Genomic DNA, 22,995 nt, shown 5'->3' with positions numbered 1-22,995 from the left:
CCCCTGCATCATATATAGCTTGTTTTTCCTGTTTTCTTGATGTTTTTTTTTGGCACACACAAAACTGAGGTTTTCAGTAGTTATATCAAGAGGACGTTAACGACTAAAATAGTCCATTTAGTAGGTCCTATTATGTGCTATTCTAGTAGTACTTCGCTTTCCTCAATATATGCAACACCATTCGCCGCTAACGCCGATCGTGGAATCGGACCCAGACGACAGTGTAAGAGACGTCCACGACAGATCGAAATTGAAGGACCTGCTTCCACTTCAAGTAATGGCTTGTTTGGATGTGTTTTTTTTTTTGATTTTGACATTATATCACGTTCATCTTTATTTGACAAATATTGTCAAATCATAGAGTAATTAGGTTTAAAAGATTCGTCTCGTGATGACAAACTGTGCAATTAGTTTTTGATTTTATCTATATTTAGTACTTCATTTGCCGCAAGATTCGATGTGATGAGGAATCTTAATTTTTTTTTGATTTTTGGGGTGCTAAACAAGGCCTAACATTTGTTTGAGCTGCCGAATCTGCTGCCAACAAATCAGCGAACTGGCTGGAGCTTAAGGCCAGTCTCACTGGGGTTTCACCAGGATGTAATGCACATTTATTAGAGCGTCATGTCAGCAAAACTGTACTTTTTGCATGAAACGAAGAGGAGAGAGAAGGAAGTAGTTTTACTATGGTGAAACTTCACGGGCGTTGTTTCCCACGCGGTGAAACGCGATGAAATCCCCACTGAGGGCTAAATCGTTTCACTATCTTGCATATGATCCAATCATTTTGCAGCAATTAAATGTTTTGCTTAGCCTTGAAAACAACAAAGTGAAATGCTCCATTGCTGGAGTTATTTCGTAGATGGTTTCATTTCAATCTCGATGACGTGTTGGTATGTGAAACCGTGCAGCGACACTATCCATTAAGACTGGCCTAGTAGATGCATGCCCACGCCGGCAGTGGTCACCAGAGTCCGGAGGTCACCGACGCGCCGGTTAATTTGCAGAAGGCTCCTGCTTCGACGTCACGGTCGCGTGTCCTGCCTCTTGGTTTTGTATAAGCGCTCGTGCAGTGCAGGCCTATGCAGAATCCTTCGGTGATGATGGCTGGTGACTGGACTCTCAAAGCCCAAAGTTTTTATATCCGTCCGGGCACAACGAAAGAACACACGATCAGCGGATCAAATGGAATCCGGACGCCGCGGATAGTACAAAGCACCGGATGACCTGCCGCAGGCCAATGCAAGCACAAAACCTGAACGGCTGGTGCAGGTGATTGGTCATATCTCCTCCATGCCCTGTCAAGCTCTGCTTCCGCCGGCCGCAGCTGCGGCTGTGCCACTCGATCATCACGCCCACACAGAGCCACAGGGTCCGCCCGGGAGGCCCACAGGCAGCGACAGAAGGCAGCTTTCTTTCTTCCCCACAGCGACGGCACGGCACGGCAGCTGACCCATTCCACGGAAAAGTTCTCCGCCGCGCCGCACCGTCCGTCCATGGCTCCATGCGCCATGCATGCACGCCCCGTCCATCCGAGGCACTGTTGACTGGCACAGGCAATGACGCCTGGGCCCCCCGGCACGCAGCCGCACGCCACGGCCCCACGTGCAGCGTAGCAAGGCTAGCACCTCGTCCTGTCTGTCAGGTGACTAGCACTTGGACGGGCACAATGTGGCAATGACGATTTGTAGTGACACAAGGAACATCAGGTTCTACACATTGTACAGGCTTGCAATTGTGGCTCTAGAATATACATATACACATTTGAGCTAAATCAGTACAAACAGACTGTTTCATGGGGCCAGCTGCTTGAGCTGGATGCCCCATGTCTGAACATTATTATTTTAGCAGCAGATCGAAGACCGCAATCAGGCAAGGTGGGGGCGGCTGTCATTTCAGGCATTTTAGCAACACTCCTTCAGGCCTTGTTTAGTTCCAAAAAATTTTATAAAATTTTTCAGATTTCCCGTCACATCAAATCTGTAGACACATGCATAGAATATTAAATATAGATAAAAATAAAAACTAATTGCACAGTTTGGTCGAAATTGACTAGACGAATCTTTTGAGCCTAGTTAGTTCATGATTGGACAATATTTGTCAAATACAAACGAAAGTGTTACTATTCCTATTTTGCAAAATTTTTTGGAACTTTCCACCCAAAATCCAAAAACTTTTCAAGATTTCTCATCATATCGAATCTTTAGACGCATGCATGGAGTATTAAATATAAACGAAAATAAAAACTAAATACACAGTTTGGTCGAAATTTACGAGATGAATCTTTTGAGCCTAGTTAGTACATGATTAGACAATAATTACAACAAACAAACGAAAGTGCTACAATGTCGCGAAAAAATTTTGCGAAAAAATTACCACAAACAATATGTACTGAACTGCAATTACGCTTCTAGTACTACTACTTACCAAACTCAGGCCAAAGTACAGTGTGAAGAATACAAAATCCAAAAGACCATTCATATTCAGACTGTATTTAGGCCTTGTTTAGTTCCAAATTTTTTTGAAAAATATGAATCGTAGCACTTTTATTTGTATTTGACAAATATTGTTTAATCATAGACTATATAATTAATTATTTATTTTATCTATATTTAGTGCTTTATAAATGTGCCGCAAGATTCGATGTGATGAGAGAAACTGAGAAATTTTGTAAAATATTTTGGGATGTGTACTTGCATTGCCCCTCCACTTCCCCCATCTCCTCAACTCCATGCGTATTACTTACTGCAAGACTGCAGTAACTGAATAATAATAATTAAAAAAACGTGCATTCATCATCTAAGAGCTGTAGTAACATGTGTTGATTGTGTTTGTGTTCTACTAGACCATGACCTACCACTAATCCGAGCTTTGCCAGTTCTCGCCTTGTGCTCGTGCATGCGCGTTTTGTGCAACCGGCCACAGTGGTCACTGCTCAGGGTGCACCCACCCTGGGGCCGGCGCACATCCATCGCCATCAGCGACTGTTCAGGGGTAAGCGAAGAGGCCGGCCGGCCGGCCACCTGCCCGGCCAGCCATGTCACTGCCTCCACTGCTGCTGATGCCGCTGCAGCTGGTGCGCAATGCAAGACCACACACACAACAATGCAAAAACCGCGGACCGGGAAAAGAAGAACAATCACTGGGAACGGCATGCAGTGCATGACTATTTAAGGAAACCCGCTTGACCCCTGCCGGCGCCGAGCGTGCGCTTCTTCTTCTTCTTCTTCTTCCAGCGTGGTGATATGTCATGAGCGCAGTGGTGGAGTGGAGCACTCGATCGCGTCGTCCTTGCTTCAGGAATTAATGGAAGTCCCATCCATCGCCCTGGCCGGCCTTTGCTTGGCCACCGGAGAGAGCTGTGGAGACGACTGGACCTGGACTGGCTGGCTGTCACGCAGGTGAGATAGGGCGGTAGAGCAGTGTATTACAGCAAAGAAAAAGGGCGCCGGTACAGGTGCTCTGGGTACGATGATTTGAGGTTTCAGGCTCTTTGGCAGTGGCTTTTCATTTCACCACCAAAAGATCTACTCATTGCACCCCGCCAACAACTATCATTGATCAGGCCAGCTTTTCCGTCGGTATTTTTTTTTCTTCTATTTTCACCGTGGCACATTATTGGATTTATTTTTATGTGACATGTGAGAGAGATGGTGTGAGAGTCAGCCGTTTTTCCGCGAAACAGTAAGGAATTGTTTGGATTGGAGGATTTTTTTATAGAGATTTAAAAGTAATCCAATCTCTATGGTTTGCTTATATCGCATGGTGTTTGGAAAAGATCGAGGGTGAAGTTTCCCTTTCCTTCCTATGAAAAGCCTTGTTCTCTTTCATGAAATGAAGGAAATAAAACCTTCACTTCAAGCTCTTGAAAAAAATTTTCGACATGCGAATGAAGAGATGAGCGAGCTCTTATTCGCTAAAATGAAGGAACAAACATGTTTTTTATATTGTTGTGTTCCAAACACTCATTTCTATAAAACTTCAGTTTTTGTCAATATTGTGTTTTTTCAATCTAGACTCATTTTCTATTAGTGTTTTTTTTGTTCTTTTCCTTAAGCCCTGTTTAGTTCACCCCGAAAACCAAAAGCTTTTCAAGATTTCCCGTCACATCAAATCTTGGAGCACATGAAACATTAGATATATACGAAAATAAAAACTAATTGCACAGTTTGTCTGTAAATCATGAGATGAATCTTTTGAGCCTAGTTCGTCCATGATTAGATAATATTTGTCAAATAAAAACGAAAATGCTACAGTGCCGAAATTCGAAATTTTTTCGGAACTAAACAAGGCCTTAGTTTTGCATTCCACCATTCCAAACAAGCGCTTACATTCTTTGGTTCCATATACAATTAAGAACTGTGGAATTACTACGAGATACTCCCTCCGTCCTAGTATATAAGGCGTAACCACTTTTTGCTCATGTTCCATAATATAAGATATGCTCTCTCACAGGCATAAATGCAGTTGCAATACTACTAGTGCTGTGAGAGAGAATTAAATGTATTCTTGGTCTTTGAACCAGAGGTGGTTAAGCCTTATATACTTGGAAGGCAAATGGTTGCCTGCTAATTTTTCGGATGATTACATGTATAATAAGACATCTATAAACAATGTACTTTCATAAGAAGAGGAACATTAATTACTATTTTATGGCACTACAAATGATGTATTTTTTACATACATAAGAAAAAAACTTAATATATTCCCTTGGCACTATGGGATCTTGAGTAAACTAATTAGTTCATGCACTATCAAGCAACATTGATATGATAATAAAAAATGTGGGTCATCAATGCCCCTGCATATAAGCCGTACTTAATATACCAACAGGCAGTATTTTTCTCTCATAATAAATCAGCAAACAATACTTTCAGCTATGACTTTTAAGACCAGAGATTTTGTGGAACTTTTTGAAGCATTGTTCTAGAGGAATTTGTGAAGTTAAAAGCTTTGTTAGTCCTTGTGGTCTCAGTGCGCTCTCTTGAATCCGCGTGTTTGAGTGCATGAGCAGACTCGTGATTCTCATTGGAGAGTAACTTGGTCTATGTCCACTTTGAGTTTGAGTTATGATAACTACTATACTTTACGAGATTATTCTCTCTCCTAAATGATTTAATATAATATTGAGTTTGAGGTGATTTTTTTAGAAAATTGCTAGCATGATTATGTCAGGCATATATTGATATTAAAAAAAGGAACATTTCAGGTTGGTTTTGCAATTTCACTCTATTTTTCCTGTCTTAAATAATAATGTCAGATAACCTCTCACAGATCGGTTTAAAACCAAATCTCTTAATAATGTTTAAAAGATAAGATCGAGGAGAAGGAAAAACTTATTGGAGAAAATATACTAAGAGCATGAAAAAAGCTTCTCAGAATTACTATTGGGAATGAACATAAATTAACCAAGTAAAGCTCCTTGGAGGAAAAAACCCATTATGAAAAATACTAAAAATTACATGAATGAACTGAAAAACTTTAACTTAACAGAAGAAGAACGGTCAAAGCATGCAGGGGAATCAAAAGTCACACGGAAGGAGAGAGTGTGTACATGAAAGCATGACAACTAAACCTTCGCTTATATTACCAGCTTCTGGAGACAGAAAAGACTACATCTTGATCGGTGCATGCATGTGGATTTATATTTCTCTCTAGGCACCACGCATCTACAAGATGATGAAGTTGACGGCACCGCCGGCCATGCTGCTCTGTTGGCCTCTCTCTGCAGTTTCCCACAGCTTTATTGAACTGCACCTGCTCATGCAGGTAGAGAGTTCAAGCTGCTCCTCTTAGAGATGCAGTTCAAGAAAGCTGTGGAAGATCACAAAGAAGGCCATCTAGTTAGTGCAGGAGGAAGGAGATGGAGCACTGCTTGCTTGCTGCTTGTCATCTTTGGCATTCAGTAACAAATTGGGTGGAGGAGGAAGAGGGGGAGAGCAAGGGTTATTTATACAGAAAGGAAGATGGTGCGAGAAGAGGGGGAGGGAGAGGGCAGCAACAGGTTTGGTTGGTGTGAGAGGCTAAGGACCCCAATCCCAAGAAGAATATAGAACCTGAACACTACTCCAAGCCACAGGCCACAGCCAAGCTCTCTCTCTCTCTCTCTGGGGACCCAGGAGGGAGACTTTTTGGGCAGATCAATCCAAGGAGCTTTGTTCATGGGAGGGGAGACAGAGGGCTAATTCTTTAATCCACACTTGGATCAAATTAATATATAACCTGCAGTGTGCACAGGACAATTGACCAATGCTTAATTTCGTTTCCTTTGTGGCTGGCAGGCGCGGTGGCTTTGCGGTGTTCACGCACAAAAACATGCCCGTTATGCGGTTACGGACGATCGATGCTAAAGGCGCAGGCAGTGGAAAGACCGGAACTTTCTCTCGGGTCCTGTCAGTGAGTGGGATACAGTTCACCTGCATGCCGTGACCGATCGATTGGACAGCGGCGTTTCCACGAGCAATTCTAATTTCTAAAGCGAGAGATTTGCATGGGGGCCATGGTCGATCCTGCTGCTCGCGCGCGCGCGCAAAAGGTGTCGCGGAATGGCCTCGCTTACCTTGTTTGTTTCCGGCAGAGATCAGAGGGTGTGTGACTGTGTGTGCGTGGCCTGAATGTTCAGCTTGTTTTCCGCGAAAGGTCAGGCCCGGCCGGCCGGCCGGCCGCCATGAACGGGCGCCCGGTCGCCCGCTTCCTGCCTGCCATGTTCGTTCTCAAGGCAGCGGCCGGCCGGCCCGGCCTCAAAAGGAGCACGCGCCCCGCTTCCTTCTTCAGGGTTGCAGTGCGCGCACCATCTCCAACACGATGCATGGATCGCCTCTTCCGATCGGATCAGAAAGAATCCACGGTTTGGTTTCGATCGGTCCAAGTTGAGCAGGCACGCTGACTGCCTGCCTGAAGGGGACGGACGCTCGGGGGTGGCGCCTGAGCCCGTGAAATTTGGCCGATCCATTAATCTTACGATCTCGATCAGAGCGGCGCGCGAGCTCGATGTGTGCATGCCTGCCCTTACTCTGATCCTTCGCTTTTCCTCGCGCGCGTGTCCTGGCATGCCATGCGATGCGCGCGCGCGGCGCGCCTGCGTACACGCTCCCCTCCGGGTTCGAGGCCGGCCGGCCGGCCGGTGGCAGAACGGTGTCAGAGCCCGCCCGGTAAGGCGGCGCGCGGACCGCGGCTAGCGCGCCCGGGTCAGGCGCCGGCCTGCGCGCTGACGCCGCCTCTGGCCGCAAGCCGGTGTAGTACTCCTACGTCTATGGCAGCGAGAGAGCGCGGCCGGCCGGCACCGGTGTCTGGCCGATCTTTTCGTCGTCGGTCAGGTGGCCTGTCTCTCTTGTCAGCTTTGACGTTGTTTGGAAGCAAGTTAAGCTGTCAGAGCAGGACCATGTCGATCTACGGGACGGCAGCTGCTACCGCTCGTGCGTGCATGGCGACTGACAGCGTGTACTTCAATAATGCAGCGGCGTTTGCTTTTTAATCGATCAATCAGGGGTCAGTGGAGCTTGAATTTTGTAGTCACCTTAGGCCTTGTTTAGTTCCCAAAAAATTTTACAAAATTTTTCATATTATCCATCACATCGAATCTTTAAATGTATGTATGGAGTATTAAATATAGATAAAAATAAAAACTAATTATACAGTTTGGTTGGAATTCACGAGACGAATCTTTTGAGCCTAGTTAGTCCATGATTAGACAATATTTGTCAAATACAAACGAAAGTGCTACTATTCCTATTTTGCAAAAAAAATTTGGAAGTAAACAAGGCCTTAATTAGCTCGCAACTGGAAGTGGTTTGACCCTGTTTTGACTACCTATACTAATCTCTTTTCTTTTATATACTGTTGACAATTGTTTAAACCTTGACTAACAATATTTGTTTAAATCTTTAGTCCAATAAATGCGAAAAGTACCACTATATTTGTCATTGTTATTAAGAAAAGGCCTTTCAAATGGGGATTTTTTTCATGTATCTTGTGGTTTTTCCTATGTAACATAACTTAATTATTCTGCTAAGCTCAAGTGCTAGATCGCACGGACCGTAATGGTTAATCACATAGCGAGATCAGGGGAAACTTTGCTAAGGTGGTTTCTATAGCCTTCTCGGCTAAAAATCCCTCGAACATGCGTCTGGAGACTTGCATACCATGAGTATCTTAGAGTCGGCAAGACTACCTAGGATGTTCACAAATCTCGTCGAGAAAGATATAGAACATTAGGATATTGTGTTGGGAAAGAATAGGTTTAGAGTAAAAAGTGTAGAGTAGATGTGTTTTTTTTCATCAATTGGATACCCCAATCTGTTGTGGACCTCTCGTATTTATAGAGGGGGTGCAACAAAAAGTGGTGTGTAGAAACATAGGGTCAAATTTTCCAAATTCGTAATATCTTTATCCAGACTCTAAATTGGACATTTTATATATGCATTTTGGTCGTTGGCGAGATGAATCCAATAAGGAAGTCCAATTTGCATTCTGGGAAACCAGCTTGTGTCAGTTTCTATCGAAGCGGCTCCCAAAAGTGTAATTTCTCGTATGATCTTCAAGTTTGGCTTTCTCTATGTAAATTTATCATCTCGACAATATAGCCTTGTTTAGTTCTCACTCATAAACTTTTTACCCCATTACATCGAATATTTGAACACATGCATGAAGCAGTAAGACTGTCTCCAACGGGGGAGGCATCCCACTACTCATACACAAAATGCATAGTTTAGAGGTAAAAAACGTCCTCTAACGGAGCAGGCAAATGGAGAAGGCATTTTGCGTTAGAAGAAAGAGCATACCCAAATTTGTGTCTTCTCTCTCCTTGACGCAAATATCTGGTGCTCTGCCAGGGTGGGGCACGGCCGGCTGCTCTTGATGCGATGATCTTCCTCGAAACTGCAGGCTGTTGCTGCTGTTGTAGAGATGGCTCTAGATCCAGCGCCCCGTCGTCGCCGGAGAGCAAGGACGGCCGCGGCGAGGAGCGGCCGAAGCGGCACGACATGGGGAGGCGGATTCGGGGACGCCGCGGGATAAGTGGAGGAGGCGGCGAGGCTGAGCGAGATCTTCCCAACTCAGCAGCCTCCTGTGGATAGTGGACCTCGGCCCCAACTGCGCCGATGGAGAGGGCGTAATTTGGTCGAAGAGGAAGAGCAGGAGGCGGTTGACGCTGCGGAGTGAGGCGGCGAGTAGCGTGGAGGCGCCTACAAGCAGCCGCACGTGCCACGGCAGCGGAGGCTTCCCTGGCCGTGGCGAGGGGTCTGGCGCAGCTGGCGAGGAGTGGCCTGAGACGCAGTGAGGCAGGCGGCAATATGAGCTTCCATTTGCGTCGGTTGTTGGAAAAAGTAAATTTTGGGTCCCTACCGCTTCTACTGTGCAGGACGCAATCTATCGAATGCCTCTGTCTTTTAGGTCCGGACTCTTGGAGACAGCCTAAATATAAATAAAAAATAAGTAATTATACAGTTTGCATGTATTTTGCAAGATGAATCTTTTAAGTCTAATAGTCTATGATTGGACAGTAATTGCTATAATTACACATGTGCTACTCTACCCCAAATTTTTTTTGAGACTAATTGCTATAGTTACACATGTGCTACTCTACCCCAATTTTTTTTCTTTTCGCGAACTAAACAAGACCATAATCCAATGGTAAAGTTCAATTTGCATTGTGGGAAAAGTCTCAAAACCAGCTGGTGCCAATTTAGAACCGGTCTGGGTGGCCAATTTGCATGAATTTGTCGGATTGGTCAATTTGGGTGTGAGCACTGTGAAATTCTCACACTCCAAAAGAGCGCTTAAGTTTATCATGTGCTCTATCCGATTTAAATATGGGTCATTTTAGGGTTCTATTTAGTCAAGGATTTTAAGTTTGACCCCCTATTAATACGTCAAAACCTTATACAGATTTGCAACATACAGTCCACGTTACTGGATCATAAAATGCAAGTGTTTCGCCTTGAGTTCCTACACATGGTAGGTGTATTGTCTTCCATAAAACACAAGTGAAAGTATTATACTCGTATTGTCAAGACCCTACTGTGTGTTTGGTTTGAGGGTTTTGGTGGTTGGAGCGGGTCAAACCCAAATGCACTGGCGGAGGGTAGTGGAGGCGAAGCTGGGTGCTCGCCCCCCCTTCCTCCGTGTATTGGCCATTGCAAATTTCCATATATGCTTGTTAGTTGTTGCATTTGACGTGTAAAAGTTGTCCTTCAGCATAGTTGAATTGTTGCTTGCTGAAGTGCAGCCCCTGCTTTAGTTGCTTCCACGCTCCGCCACTGCCCAAATGGACCATGTTTGGATGGAGGATTGAGTGGAACGAGGTTGACTTGGGTTAACATATTCCCCTGAGATGCAGGTTCATCTGATTCCACTAAATCAAGGGGAAGGTGTGGGTTGAACTGGGTCGTGCGGAAAGGAGTCGTGAGGTACAGTGCCGGTGCAGGGGCGGGGCACGGGCGCCGCCAAAGTGCAGGGCAATAATAGGCCATATGGAGAAGGAGGCAAGGAGTCGAAGCGGGCCAGGCGGAGGAGGATGCGAGGAGCAGCGGGCGAGCTGAGGAGGAGGAGGAGGGCAAGGAAACAACAATGGAGTGAGCGGTGGAGGAGGCGAGGAGTAGCGGCGACTGCATAGGAGCAACAGCAGGTGCCAGTGAGGGCGAGATTTGATGTGAAGCTACCATGTGGGCCCCATAAGTTTGTGTCTCATCCCATTCCTTCACATCCTCGAAACCAAACATTGAACTAGGTTAAACCCAACCTTCTCAACCAAACAATAGACAAGTTTATCCCATCCCTAAAATCTAGGTTAGATCCAACCACCCTCATGGTCCTCAAACCAAACACATGTTAAGAGACTTGCATTTAGAACTAAAAGTACTAGTTATTCATACAAAACCAAGAATACACAAATATTATTATATAGAATTAAACAGTACATAATTTGATCCGTCGATCTTAAAGTACAAGATATTCTAAGAATTCTGAGACATTACGAGGTAAAGTAAATGGCACATTTAACCCTCCCTAAATCATGGGGAAGTATTGTGCGTGATTACTACACTTAGGTTGATTATTGAACATTAGTGTTAAGTGTGTATGTGAATGTTCATATTTTAAAATGATTTGAGTGGTTATTTCAAAAAAAAATCATTTATAACTTGGGGTAATTTTTGAATTATTTGTCTTATGTTTTAGGACTGAGAAATTGTGGAATGGACGTACGTTAAGTAAGATATGGTATTAAGGCTCGGTTGTGTAAGGACCCTAAGAAGAATCACTGTCAAACGGTGTTTCATGTATATGATTCAAATTGAAAAAAGAGAAACATGTCTCCGTTTTTACACTAGGAAGCGGGAGATCCTATAAAAGGAGGTTTTTTGTGATTCTAATTCACTTCTTTCTTGCATTTGAACCATCATTTCATACTCTCTTTGGAATAAACAATCTACCCACGAGTCAAATGATTTCACTAAAGTGATTCTGATTCATAAAAAAACGTTTCTTTAGCGTAAAAAAAATATTTCAGATAATTCAGAACCAAAAAAACCCTGTCGAACGGAGCTCTACTCTGGGCCTTGTCAGTTTGACCAGAGCTTTGGAGCACAACCTTGGGCTACGTTTTAGGCCTTGTTTAGTTTGCAAAAATTTTGGTTTTTGGCTACTGTAGCACTTTCGTTTTTATTTAATAAACATTGTCCAATCACGGAGTAACTAGACTCAAAAGATTCATCTCACAAATTACAGATAAACTGTATAATTATTTTTTATTTTCGTCTATATTTAATGTTCCATGTATACGACCAAAAATTCGATGTGACGAGAAATCTTAAAAATTTTTCGAAGGCCTTACTCCCACAGCCCTGTCCTAGGAGAGGCAACGCAGCTCCACCGTGACCACACCGTGACCACACGAGGGGAGGCAGCAGGTCAGCAAGGGGGGATGGACGAGAAGACGCGCGCACGCGCATGGACACAGCGGATCTAGGTGGGGGTGGGGGAATAGAGCTGACTGACGCTGACGCTCCCGGCCGTGCAACCAATCTTGGACGCTTGCGCGCCGCAGGTCCGCAGCCCCACCGGCGCCACGCTTGAGGCGACTTGGCGAGACAGACAGACCACCGTCCCCGCTTCTGCTTCCGCTTCCGCTTGGATCCGCCGCGCCACTCCGGCGCTGCGCTGCACTGTGACGCTCGGAGGCACGGCGCGGCGGCATGGCGGGCACGGGCGCCTGTTCTCCCGACGGGGGCAGATGGTCGCCGCGGAAATCAGTGAACCGAGACCGAGAACGTGTCTGCGGTGCGGCCTGGAGAATCCGCGCTGCTGTGTGCTCTGCTGGCCCGCCTCCATTTGAGGCCTCAGTCGGTGCTGGATCCAGCCAGATTAGAGAGCGTGCGGCCACGAGCCCACGACCCATGATGGCCCGTCATCATTTATTTATTTATTTATTTATTTAGGCCTCGTTTAGTTTAGTTTCGAAAAGTGAAGAGTTTTCGGTACTGTAGCACTTTCGTTTGTTTGTGACAAATATTATCCAATCATGGACTAACTAGGATCAAAAGATTCGTCTCGTGATTTACAGCTAAAATGTGTAATTAGTTTTTGTTTTCGTCTATATTTAATGTTTCATGCATGTGCCACAAGATTCGATGTGACGGGGAATCTTAAAAACTTTTTGGTTTTCAGGGTGAACTAAACAAGACCTTAAGCAGAAAACGTTTCAAATCAAAACAAGAAAATAATTCGGAAGAGGAAGGAACCCGGTCTTGCAGCCGGACTTGAACCCGGTCTTCGGCCCAACACGGCCACCGGGCCTTGCCAAAGCTGGCGAGCTCGATTACCGCTTTGCCCGCATCGGCCGACAGCAACTGAAGTGCCCAGGATTGGGGAGATCAGCTCCAGTGATTATTTTTGAAGGAAAAAAAAACCGGAGATGACAGGGCACTATGGTAAAATTGGCGAGATCAGCTCAATGTTTTTTACTTCACAATTGACACTCTGAAACATGAATTTGTCAAGCTCATTGTGATCATGTGGGCGATCTGGACGGCATGGCGCCAACTTATCCGTGAAGGTAATTTAATCAGAGCTCACTCCACTTCCAGTTCTGTCAAAAGTTTCTTGAGCTGAAGCTGGCAAATGAGAGCTGGATGGATTGCAAAAATCAGTACCGATGCTGCCGTTTCAGAATAAGCGCAATAAGCGTCGTCATCATCAGAGATGATTCTGGGAATTTTGTGGATGCTTCTGTTGTGTTTTCTCATTGGGCTTATTCATCCAGTGAAGCACTATATCATGTTTGGCTCTTACTGTTTGGAGGTAATAAAAAAACCTTGACAATGAAAATTTCTGCAGCACTTTGAGGAACAGCAATTTGAGCAGGTTAGCTTGTCATTAAGGTAGGGAATCAATTTTGAAGTTCATAGGTTAGCACGAGTACCTGTTACTCTATCAGCAGGCCTCTATATGTTTGGTGTATGAATCCAGTAATGCAACCATCTAGTGTTACAAACCCTCAATGTTGCAATAAATCACCGTGTCCCTCACTCCCTCTAACGAGAAGTGTCCCTCTAAAGAAAAGGGGGCACGGTTAGCAAACAACGCCGCAAGACGACCACACAATACACAAGGTCGACGACAGAACAGCCCACTCAAGCAAGCGAAAATGATCCCAATCGCAGTAGCGCATTTACATCACTCTGCACAAACACATTCATTCATGCTCAAAGTTGATATAAACCCGTAGACACATATTTGGGGACAAACACGTAACTTAAAACTGAACAATTAACTAGAAGAAAGCACATCCTACCAGTGTTCCACTAGGCGGCGCCTAGGCGCAATTAGGCACTAGGCCAGGGGTACCCGCCTCGCCTAAGGGGTAGGCAGCATCTGGGCGCTGGGCAGCAGTGAGGCGGTCGCAGAGCTGGGCGAGCCACGAAATTTCACCCCCACGGGCGGACAGTGCTGCCTTTCGCACGCGCGTGGATGGCTTTGGCCATGGGAAATCACGCGAAATCCCCGCCACCTCCTCCATCTTCCTGCTCCAACGCCGGCTGCTACCCCGTCCCCTCCCCTGCTCATCTCCCCTCAGCCACGGGCAGCTCCTCCTCCCCTCTTCCTCTTCCTTCCACTCCCCTGTTCCTCCCGGCGCCTAGGAAAACACCTAGAACACCTAGGCGCGATTACTCCCACCTAGGCACTAGGCAGAGGGTCACCGCCTAGAATCCGACTAGCTGAACTTTGCAGCCTACCCCAACAATTGAGGGACACATTTTTAGAAATAGATTCCAACAATTTCCGGTCACATACACTGATCAGACTGACCGGTCATGCTGATAAATAGTTGCAGTCACATACACTGATCAGACTGACAGGTCATGCTCATAAATTTCAATAGTCAGATTCATGGCACCCGATTTCCATTTTCCAACAGCGAATAAAAATGACTCACCGGAAACTATATCATGCTGGTTACTTTCAACAGTCATGCAACCTGATTTCTATTTTCCAACAAATAAGAATCATAAAGTTGTCGTGTGCAATTCATGATATGCTAAATAACCTGTGGTGTGTTCAAGCAAAATAACCTGCCTTAATTCAATCAACTCTACATTTGCAACGTTTCAGTATGGACAAAGCTAAAATATAATAGGGCATCCAATTTAAATAGACACATGACCCAACCAGTTTCTCAATAAAAAAAAGGAATGAGAAAGTTGTGGACTTTGTGACATGGTGCAGAGAAAATGACGCAAATAAAACTTACTTAACCTGAATTAATTAGTTAGTTTGACAGGCCTACATTTCTCATTACGTTTCAGTGATTCACTGCCATGCGTGGTTTCTACAGTCTAAAACAAGCATAGAACAAACATTTCAATCAAATAGCAGGCTCGGTTCCACTTCCATCCACAACTAGGTGAACCTAGTACATATGTATAACAGCAAACTGGTTTCAAATTGGGACACCATTAAAATTTATACTACGTCTGCAATACTGATTGACAAACAGCTGATTCGTCAATCAAGCGAGGAATGCAAGGCCTAAGCAACAAATTATTGCTGTCAGGTAGCCATGAGACCCATAGCCTAATGATCCAGCTCAGTTGTTTGCATAACATTCACAAAGACAACTAAAAGGCACAACAACGAAGCAAAATAAAGTCATTGGCTCATATCATCATATCTCAAATTCTTAATAACGAGGGACATATATAATCTCGAGTTCCCATCTCATCACACGAACAACGAAGCTGAAACTACAAAAGGTTCTTCCTCTGCTTGCACAACGAAACTACTACCAGCAAGAGCATAAGCAAACTGAGAGCGGAAAGGGTGAGGAACCGGTACGAGCCGAACGGCGTCGCATCGCGGCGCCTACTTCTCCGAGGAGTTGGGCCCGCGCTTCTTGCCGAAGCCGACGACGGCGGTGACGAAGCGCCGGTTGTACTGCATCCTCTTGTGGGCGCGGCCGCGGGGCTTCTTCTTCTTGTCCTGCTTCGCCACCTTGGGCGTCTGCCCGCGGACCTTCCCGGCACGGGCCAACGATCCGTGCACCTTACCTGCGCATACCCACCCACGCGACACACCCGATCAGCTCGTGAGTAGCAGCGAAAGGCGAGGGGAGATGAGAGGAGAAGGCGGCTTACCCATGGCTGCGAAACGGCGGCGGCAGCGGCGACGGAGGCGAGCGCGGGGAGGCTGGGAGATGCGGCGGCGGCTGTAAGAGGGAAGAGGAAACCCTAGGTGAGGGGGGGCAGGGCTTTATAGGCGTGAGGATTTTCGCGTGCGGGCAGAGGCGCTGGAAGGGTCGGTTGTGGCCCGTGGGGAGGAGATTGACGGGCCTTGCCATACTGGGCTCATGTTACCAGTGTTTTGGGCCTTAGACGTGTGGGCCGAAGAAGACACTGGACCCCCGAATACTCGGCCTCTTTTTGTTGTGGCTGTAGGTTTAGTAGCATGGGCCTAATTCTGTAGGCCCACGTGAACCAATGCAAATGGACAAGTTATTGTCGTTTTACCAACTAGCAAATATGCACGTGCGACACTCACGTGTTTGTATTGTTGGACGTTCGTTGATTTTATTTTCACTCCATATTAGAGTTGTTGTTCATTCACAATATGGTACTATAAGTAATGTAAGATGTTTGCTAGTTTTTTCTTCCTTGTTTGTTATAATAAATAAAATCATGGGTGCTCAAATTTTATTATTTTCTTTTTAATTGTAATACATACACTTGCATGTATTGGTATTGACGTGCCTTGGTATTATTCTATATTTCTAAATTAGTTTATTTATTATAGTTGCATGCATGCATCCCTATTTTCTTTTTTTCAATTAATCTATTTATTAGTTGCATGCATGCGTCTTGATATGTATTTTTTTCCAAACAATCCTCGGCAAGCGGCGATGCATCCATATTTTTCTTTTTTAAATTAATCTATTTACTACTCTCATATAAAGCATGTTACGGTGTTAATGAATTGGACATAAAAAAATCAGAAAAGCTATACATACGGGTTGGGGTTGAACTCTGATACACAAATATGAACCAGTTCCAAGGAAGCAAGATTATCTAGGAACCAAAAACTAAAGTATTTGTAACTCTATTATTTTCTATTTTTGGAGTTTAGGAGGAATTTTGGTTTAGAAGTAGTCTTATATCTTGCATCGTATAAGATCATAAGTGACGAAGAACTCATATAGCGCGACATTTAGATCGAACAGATGTTAGAGAAGGAGAGCTCGCTAAAATAACCTGCTCTTTTAGTTCGATCTAAACGTTGGCCTATATGAGCCCTCCGTCATCCATGATCTTATATGATGTAAGATGTAAGACTCCTCCTAAATTAAGATTCCTCCTAGACTCCATATGATCCATACTTGCGTATCAGAGTTCAACCCCAACCCACATGTATAGCTTTTTGATTTTTTTAGGTCCAATTCGTTAGCACTACAACACGCCTTGTACAAGAATAGTAATAATAAATAAATTAATTGAAAAAGAAGGAAAATATGGATGCACCGAAGCTTGTCGCGGATTGTTCGGAAAAAAAATAAACATCAACATACATGCATGCAACTAATAAATAGATTAATTAGAAAAAAAAATATGGATGCATGCATGCAACTATAATAAATAAATTATTTGAGAAAAGTAGAATAATACGAAGGCACATCAATATAAATGCATGCAAGTGTATGTATTAGCAATTAAAAAGAAAAATCCGCGGCAAGCGGCGATGCATCCATATTTTCCTTTTTTAAATTAATCTATTTACTACTCTCGTATAAAGCATGTTACAGTGTTAATGAATTGGACATAAAAAATCAGAAAAGCTATACATACGGGTTGAGGTTGAACTCTGATACACAAATATGAACCAGTTCCAAGGAAGCAAGATTATCTAGGAACCAAAAACTAAAGTATTTGTAACTCTATTATTTTCTATTTTTGGAGTTTAGGAGCAATTTTGGTTTAGAAGTAGTCTTATATCTTGCATCGTATAAGATCATAGGTGACGAAGAACTCATATAGCGCGACATTTAGATCGAACAGATGTTAGAGAAGGAGAGCTCGCTAAAATAACCTGCTCTTTTATAGTGTGGTCATTACATTCATTTTTTTTCCGGTCGTAGGAAGCAAGTGGTAAAAGATTAGTTTTTTCCTTAAAAAATTTTTTAAGTTACCAAAAGAGGCCTTCCTCCCTTCTTACCATCACGACGTATCTAAAGTGGCCGTCGACAGTAAAAAGAGGTGGCCGCCGGACTCTTTGTGCCATCACAAGGCCTAAAAAAAATTAGAAAAGATATACAAATATGGATAAAGAACTAATATTACTCAGGAACAAAAACTGAGGTATTTATAACATTATTATTTTTCATTTTTGAATCTAGGAGAAATATTAATTTAGAAGGAGTCTTACATCCATGTGTTTTTAGAGTCTAGGAGGAATCTTAATTTAGGAGGAGTCTTACACTTATATCATATAAGATCATGGATGACGGAGGGCTCATATAGCCCGATATTTAGATCGAACGGTTATTAGAGAGTGAGAGCTTTCTAAAAAAAAAACTCGCTCTTTTATAGTGTGATGATGTGAGTGCTTCAGAGCTTCAAAAAAAAAAACAGTGCTTCAGCATTCAGCTGCCTATATGCGAGGGAAGCATTCTCAAATCCCAATCGAGGTTGGCATGGGGATTGCAGCAAACCGTTTGTCTACGAACTGATAGGCGTGTTTGGTTGGATGCCCGTTGAAGCCAAACCAAACTTCGGCCATCGACCGACCTGGAACGAGGTGCGTTTGGTTTCCTACCGCAAGATCAGTGTCATCAAGGCCTTAGTTTTTACTCCTATTTTTTTTTTTCCTTTGGTCCGTGTGGCCAGATCGGGGCGGCCGTTTCGGCCACCAAAGTTTGGCTGGATGCCCAGGTTTGGCAGGGCATCTACAGGCTGAATCCGAACGCGCACGCGCCCTGGTAATTCCCACGTCGGCGTCGCGGCCCAACTGCCAAGGATCTCTTAGAACCCCGCCGGCCGCCGCGAGGACATGCATTCCGCGCAACGCACCTCGACGACATCCATGAGGCCGATGAACTGGCGTCCTCGCGTTCCGTTCGTGTCCTGGCGTCCTCTTCCGCGGTCTCCGACGCGGGCAAAAAGCACCGCAGGCTGTGTGTCTGCTCTGCTCCAGCTGCTGCCGACGTGAGGAAGGCCGCCTCTCCCTCTCCCAGTCCCACCCTGATCACTATCCCGTTTTCTTTTCTTGGCGTCGTGAGATGGGATCGAACCGTATTCCACCCCCACTCCACAAACACCACTTGCGCTGCCCCCGGAATCCAAGCGTCGCGTGCAACGGAGATGCGCTCCCGGCTGCCTTCCATTCTGACAGACGCACCCCCCACCCCCACCCATTTCGCGATCGACGCCGTGCACATGCGCCTCTCCTGTCCTGTGCCGCACGCCCGTCGCGAATCTCGCCGCCCTCGCTGTCCCTTGCATAATTGTTTTTGTCATGTTCACTGTTCTAGTGTCACAAAACGCTGTCAGGCTATGGGGGGTTCGTTACTTACGCCATCCGTTGCATGTGTACTCCATCCATCACAAGGGCCTTGTTTAGTTCCCAGAAAATTTTGCAAAATTTTTCACATTCCCCGTCACATCGAATCTTTAGACGCATGTATGAAGTATTAAATATAGACAAAAATAAAAACTAATTACACAGTTTGGTCGAAATTGATGAGACGAATCTTTTGAGCCTAGTTAGACCATAATTGGATAATATTTGTCAAATACAAACGAAAGTGCTACAGTGTCGATTTCCCAAAATTTTTCGAAACTAAACAAGGCCAAGTTTTATTAGGATCTCTTGAAACTGATAGAGTTGGAACAGGTCAGATCAGCTCAACAGCCTAAGGTAACCTAGAGCGTAAGGCCCTATTTGGTTTTACTAGTTAAAGTTTATCGTCTATCACGTCGAATATTTAGATACATGCATGAAGTAATAAATATAAACTATTTACGGAAATAAAAACACAGTTAGAGAGTAATTTGCCAGACGAATTTTTTTGAGCCTAATTAGTCCATAATTGGACACTAATTGTCAAATAAAACAAGATACTACAGTATCTATTAAACTTTAACAACGCCAAGAACAACACCCCAAACTTGTCCAAATAGCGGTAAACGTCACACTCGCATCGAGTTAATAATGCAGTAGTGTGGAAAACCCGGCGTTTCTACAGCATCACCACCGCTCCATTTGTCAAGTCAACCATCTAGGCACTATCTATACCAATGAAACATTTAGCTCCATTTGCATCAACGTATGCGTATGTGGTAGCAGTTAAGTACAGGTAGTATAGTACCTCAGCAAATGATGCCACGTGGACACCGATGGGAAGCAGCCAGAGCCAGCAAGAACCAGCGGCCTCTGATTGGTGTCATGAGGGATGAAAACGGATCGGATACGGACGGATATCACCGATATCATATTTGTTTTTATATTTCTAGTCGAATTCGGACTCGAATACGGATAATGTCAATCATGTCGGATAAGATATGATTGGATGTCGATATCATAAATATACGATTTAAGTATTCGGATACGAATACGGTATCGGATGTTAAACATTCGGACTCAGATACAGACAAATCTAAACCTCTCTAAACGAATTCGGTCTCGGATACGGTCGGAAAATATCCGTACCGTTTTCATCTCTAGTCATGAGTGAGTGAGCTTGGCATCTTGGTAGGTACATGGACGGCAATCGCATGACCTATCATCTTCTGCAGAAATAAATTGCACGGCCCAGATCCGGGGATTGTCATTGTTAATTTGACAGAGATCTGAATGAAGAAGTAAAAAAAATATTCCAGTGCCGTTTCAAAATGTCATCTTCATTGACCTAGCACGGTTTAAATTAAAGGGTCTCTGATCAGAACGTTGCAACGGACAAGGGGAGGTTTCTGAATATCATTGTCATTGGAAGGATTAGCGTATGCAGCTTACAAGTTGCAGGCACAAGAAAGCCCACTGCTCCATAATATTGAGGCCAATAAACCAATGCAATGATACCGTGCAACTAGGCACAACACAGAGCAAGATGTTTTTCTTTAATTTTGGAGGAAACCAATAAAAGTCTTTTTATTTCACATATAATTGTTTATTGTGGTTTGAAAGAGTTACTGCTTGGAAAATCAGTTCTTGTGTGACCAGGTAAAAGTAGCAGCACATCAAATATTTGTCCGCTGAATTTGTCAAGGGCATAACATCCAGCAATAACTAGAGGTCTGGAACACGTATGAACACATGCCACAAAAATCCACACGATAACTAGTCTCTGGGTCGTCGGAAGCAGTAGTGTAAAAATAGCATACATTATACATACCTTGTCGACAAAGACAAGAACTTTTCTTTGGGTTTACTACTTCATGAACAGGCAACTGGCAACCTTGTGCCAAGAGCAGATTTCAACTGTCAAAGTTTGGTCGTAGAAAGCATGACACGCAGACTTGTACAATTACACATCATCGACAATTCTTAAACACAATTGTTTGAACTGGTAAGGGTCCCAAACACAAACACCGAATGAACAGGTCATCCTCGTTGATTCATCTAGTTGTTCATTTTTCCACAGATTAATCTGACAGCGAGCAATAACTAGTATTTACATACATGTCTGATCAATACCTGTCAGTAAAAACAGAAACAAGGACTAGAAACAAATATGAGAGAATCAGAGTGAAAAAAAGAGAGGAAGTTATCAAGATTGAGGAACAGGGGAGAAACACAGAGCAAGAAGCTACTTGGCGTGTTAATCGATAACCAATCCCCGTTGCGTCTCTTCCGATCCGATCCAAGAACAAAATAACGTTACTTGCCTTTGCAAATCCGCCGCTCCAAGTTTCGTATTCGATTTGATCTGCGAGGAGGAAGAAGATCGAGGAGCCTAGGCCTTGACGTTGACGACGGTCATCATGCGCTTGAACTCCTCAAAGGACACCATGCCGTCGCCGTCGCTGTCGACGAGGCGTATCATGTCGCGGCAGTCGGCGACGGCGGTCCGGCCGTTGCCCTGGCGGCGCAGGCCGAGCGAGCCCAGCACGGTGCCGAGCTCCTCGGCGGAGATGAGCCCGTCTTTGTTGCCGTCGAACACGTCGAACGCCTCCCGCAGGTCCCTCTCCTCATCCTCCTCCTCCCCCTCGGCCTCTTCGTCGTCGCCCTCAACCGGCACCTCCCTTGCCGCCCCACTGAAATCGGCGGCAGGGTGCTGGTGCTTCCTCTTCTTGGGTATGGAGTCGTAGAGCTCGCGGAACTCGTGGATGTCGATGAGCCCGTCGCTGTTGGCGTCGACGCGCGCGACCATGGCCGCGGCCTCGTCGGCGGACACGGCGATGCCGAGGCGGCGCAGCGACTCCTCCAGCTCGACCGCCGTGATGAAGCCGTCGCCGTCGTGGTCGAACGTGGAGAAGACGATGCCCAGGTCCTTCTCCGGGTCGGCCCGCGCCTGCTTCTTCTTCCCTTCCTCCTCCTCCTGCTGCTGCTGCGTCGTCTCCTCCGGCACGCAGCCGTCCCTGCATCTGGGCTCCTTGCCGTCGCTCTTCTTACCGCTGGCGCGCGAGGAGGTGGTGAGGGAGAAGAGGGCGCAGATGCTGCCGAGGAGGAAAAGGAGGAGGAGAGGCGCCATGGGTTGGGGTGGGTGCTTTGCTTTGCTTGCGCTTGGCCTTGGAGGTATCTGTGCGCGCGCGAGACTGTGTGTGAATGGGGAGATCTGGAGAGGAGGGCGGCGGTTGATGGAGTTGGAGTACCTCTCCGTATATGAGGGGAGGCGAGCGAAGCAGGAGAGGAGCGTTGGAGCAGAGGGGCAATTTAAATATTTGCCCCCGTTATGGATGGCTCCTCTTTAGATGCCCCCTTATAAGTGCAATTAAAAATTTGCCTTAGATATCTCTTTAGTCATATAAATTTGCCCATTTCAGCTATGTGGCAGTCCAACTCATCATGCCAGCTTGGATTGGCTATGGGAAAAGACCGTTTTGCCCCTCCTCTGTTTTGAGGACGCGTTCGCATCCAGGGCGCCCCAGGAATCGCGTTCCTTCGAAGAGTCGCGTTCGGGTCCCTAGAGCCGCGACGCGTCCGCCCCTGCCCTCTCTCTGCGCCCACTCGCCCGGCGGCGGCGGCGACTTCCGGCCACCGCGTCCGCCCTCCCTCCGCGTCCGGCCTCCCTCCGCGTCCGGCCCTCGTCTCCCTCCGCGTCCGCCCTCCCTCCGCGTCCGGCCCTCGGCTCCCTGCGCCCCTCCCTGTCCGCCCTCGGCTCCAGGTGCCCGGCGACAAGGAGAGAGGCCCGGTGGACGGTGGACGGAACTCGCCCCGACCCCGATGTGCACCTCCATGACAGGTTCGTCGCGCAGTACACCTCTCTCCCCTCCCCACCTCGCCGGCCCCTTTTTTTTCTTCACATTGCAGAGCTAGGGTTAGGGTTGGATTTTGATTTTACTGTAAATGGATGGT

The 22,995-nt window shown here is 45.6% G+C and overlaps 2 protein-coding genes across 2 annotated transcripts; both read right to left on the bottom strand.

Moving 5' to 3' along the window:
• Window positions 15,131-15,784, bottom strand: LOC8076165 (40S ribosomal protein S30). Its single transcript, XM_002436524.2, has 2 exons — window positions 15,630-15,784; window positions 15,131-15,542 (listed from the first exon to the last, which is right to left on the bottom strand). The coding sequence occupies exons 1-2, from the start codon at window positions 15,631-15,633 to the stop codon at window positions 15,358-15,360; spliced, it is 189 nt and encodes a 62-aa protein (XP_002436569.1). The 5' UTR covers window positions 15,634-15,784; the 3' UTR covers window positions 15,131-15,357.
• Window positions 20,883-22,342, bottom strand: LOC8072578 (probable calcium-binding protein CML30). The gene has a single exon (XM_002436523.2). The coding sequence runs from the start codon at window positions 22,169-22,171 to the stop codon at window positions 21,434-21,436; it is 738 nt and encodes a 245-aa protein (XP_002436568.1). The 5' UTR covers window positions 22,172-22,342; the 3' UTR covers window positions 20,883-21,433.

This window comes from Sorghum bicolor, chromosome 10, assembly GCF_000003195.3.
Source record: "Sorghum bicolor cultivar BTx623 chromosome 10, Sorghum_bicolor_NCBIv3, whole genome shotgun sequence".
Lineage (NCBI taxonomy): Eukaryota > Viridiplantae > Streptophyta > Magnoliopsida > Poales > Poaceae > Sorghum > Sorghum bicolor.
Note: the sequence above shows the minus strand (reverse complement) of the source record. Positions and strands in the feature narration are given on the sequence as shown.

Coding starts and splice junctions, on each gene's coding strand:
- LOC8072578 (XM_002436523.2), bottom strand. CDS start 22,171: ATGGCGCCTCTCCTCCTCCTTTTCCTCCTCGGCAGCATCTGCGCCCTC.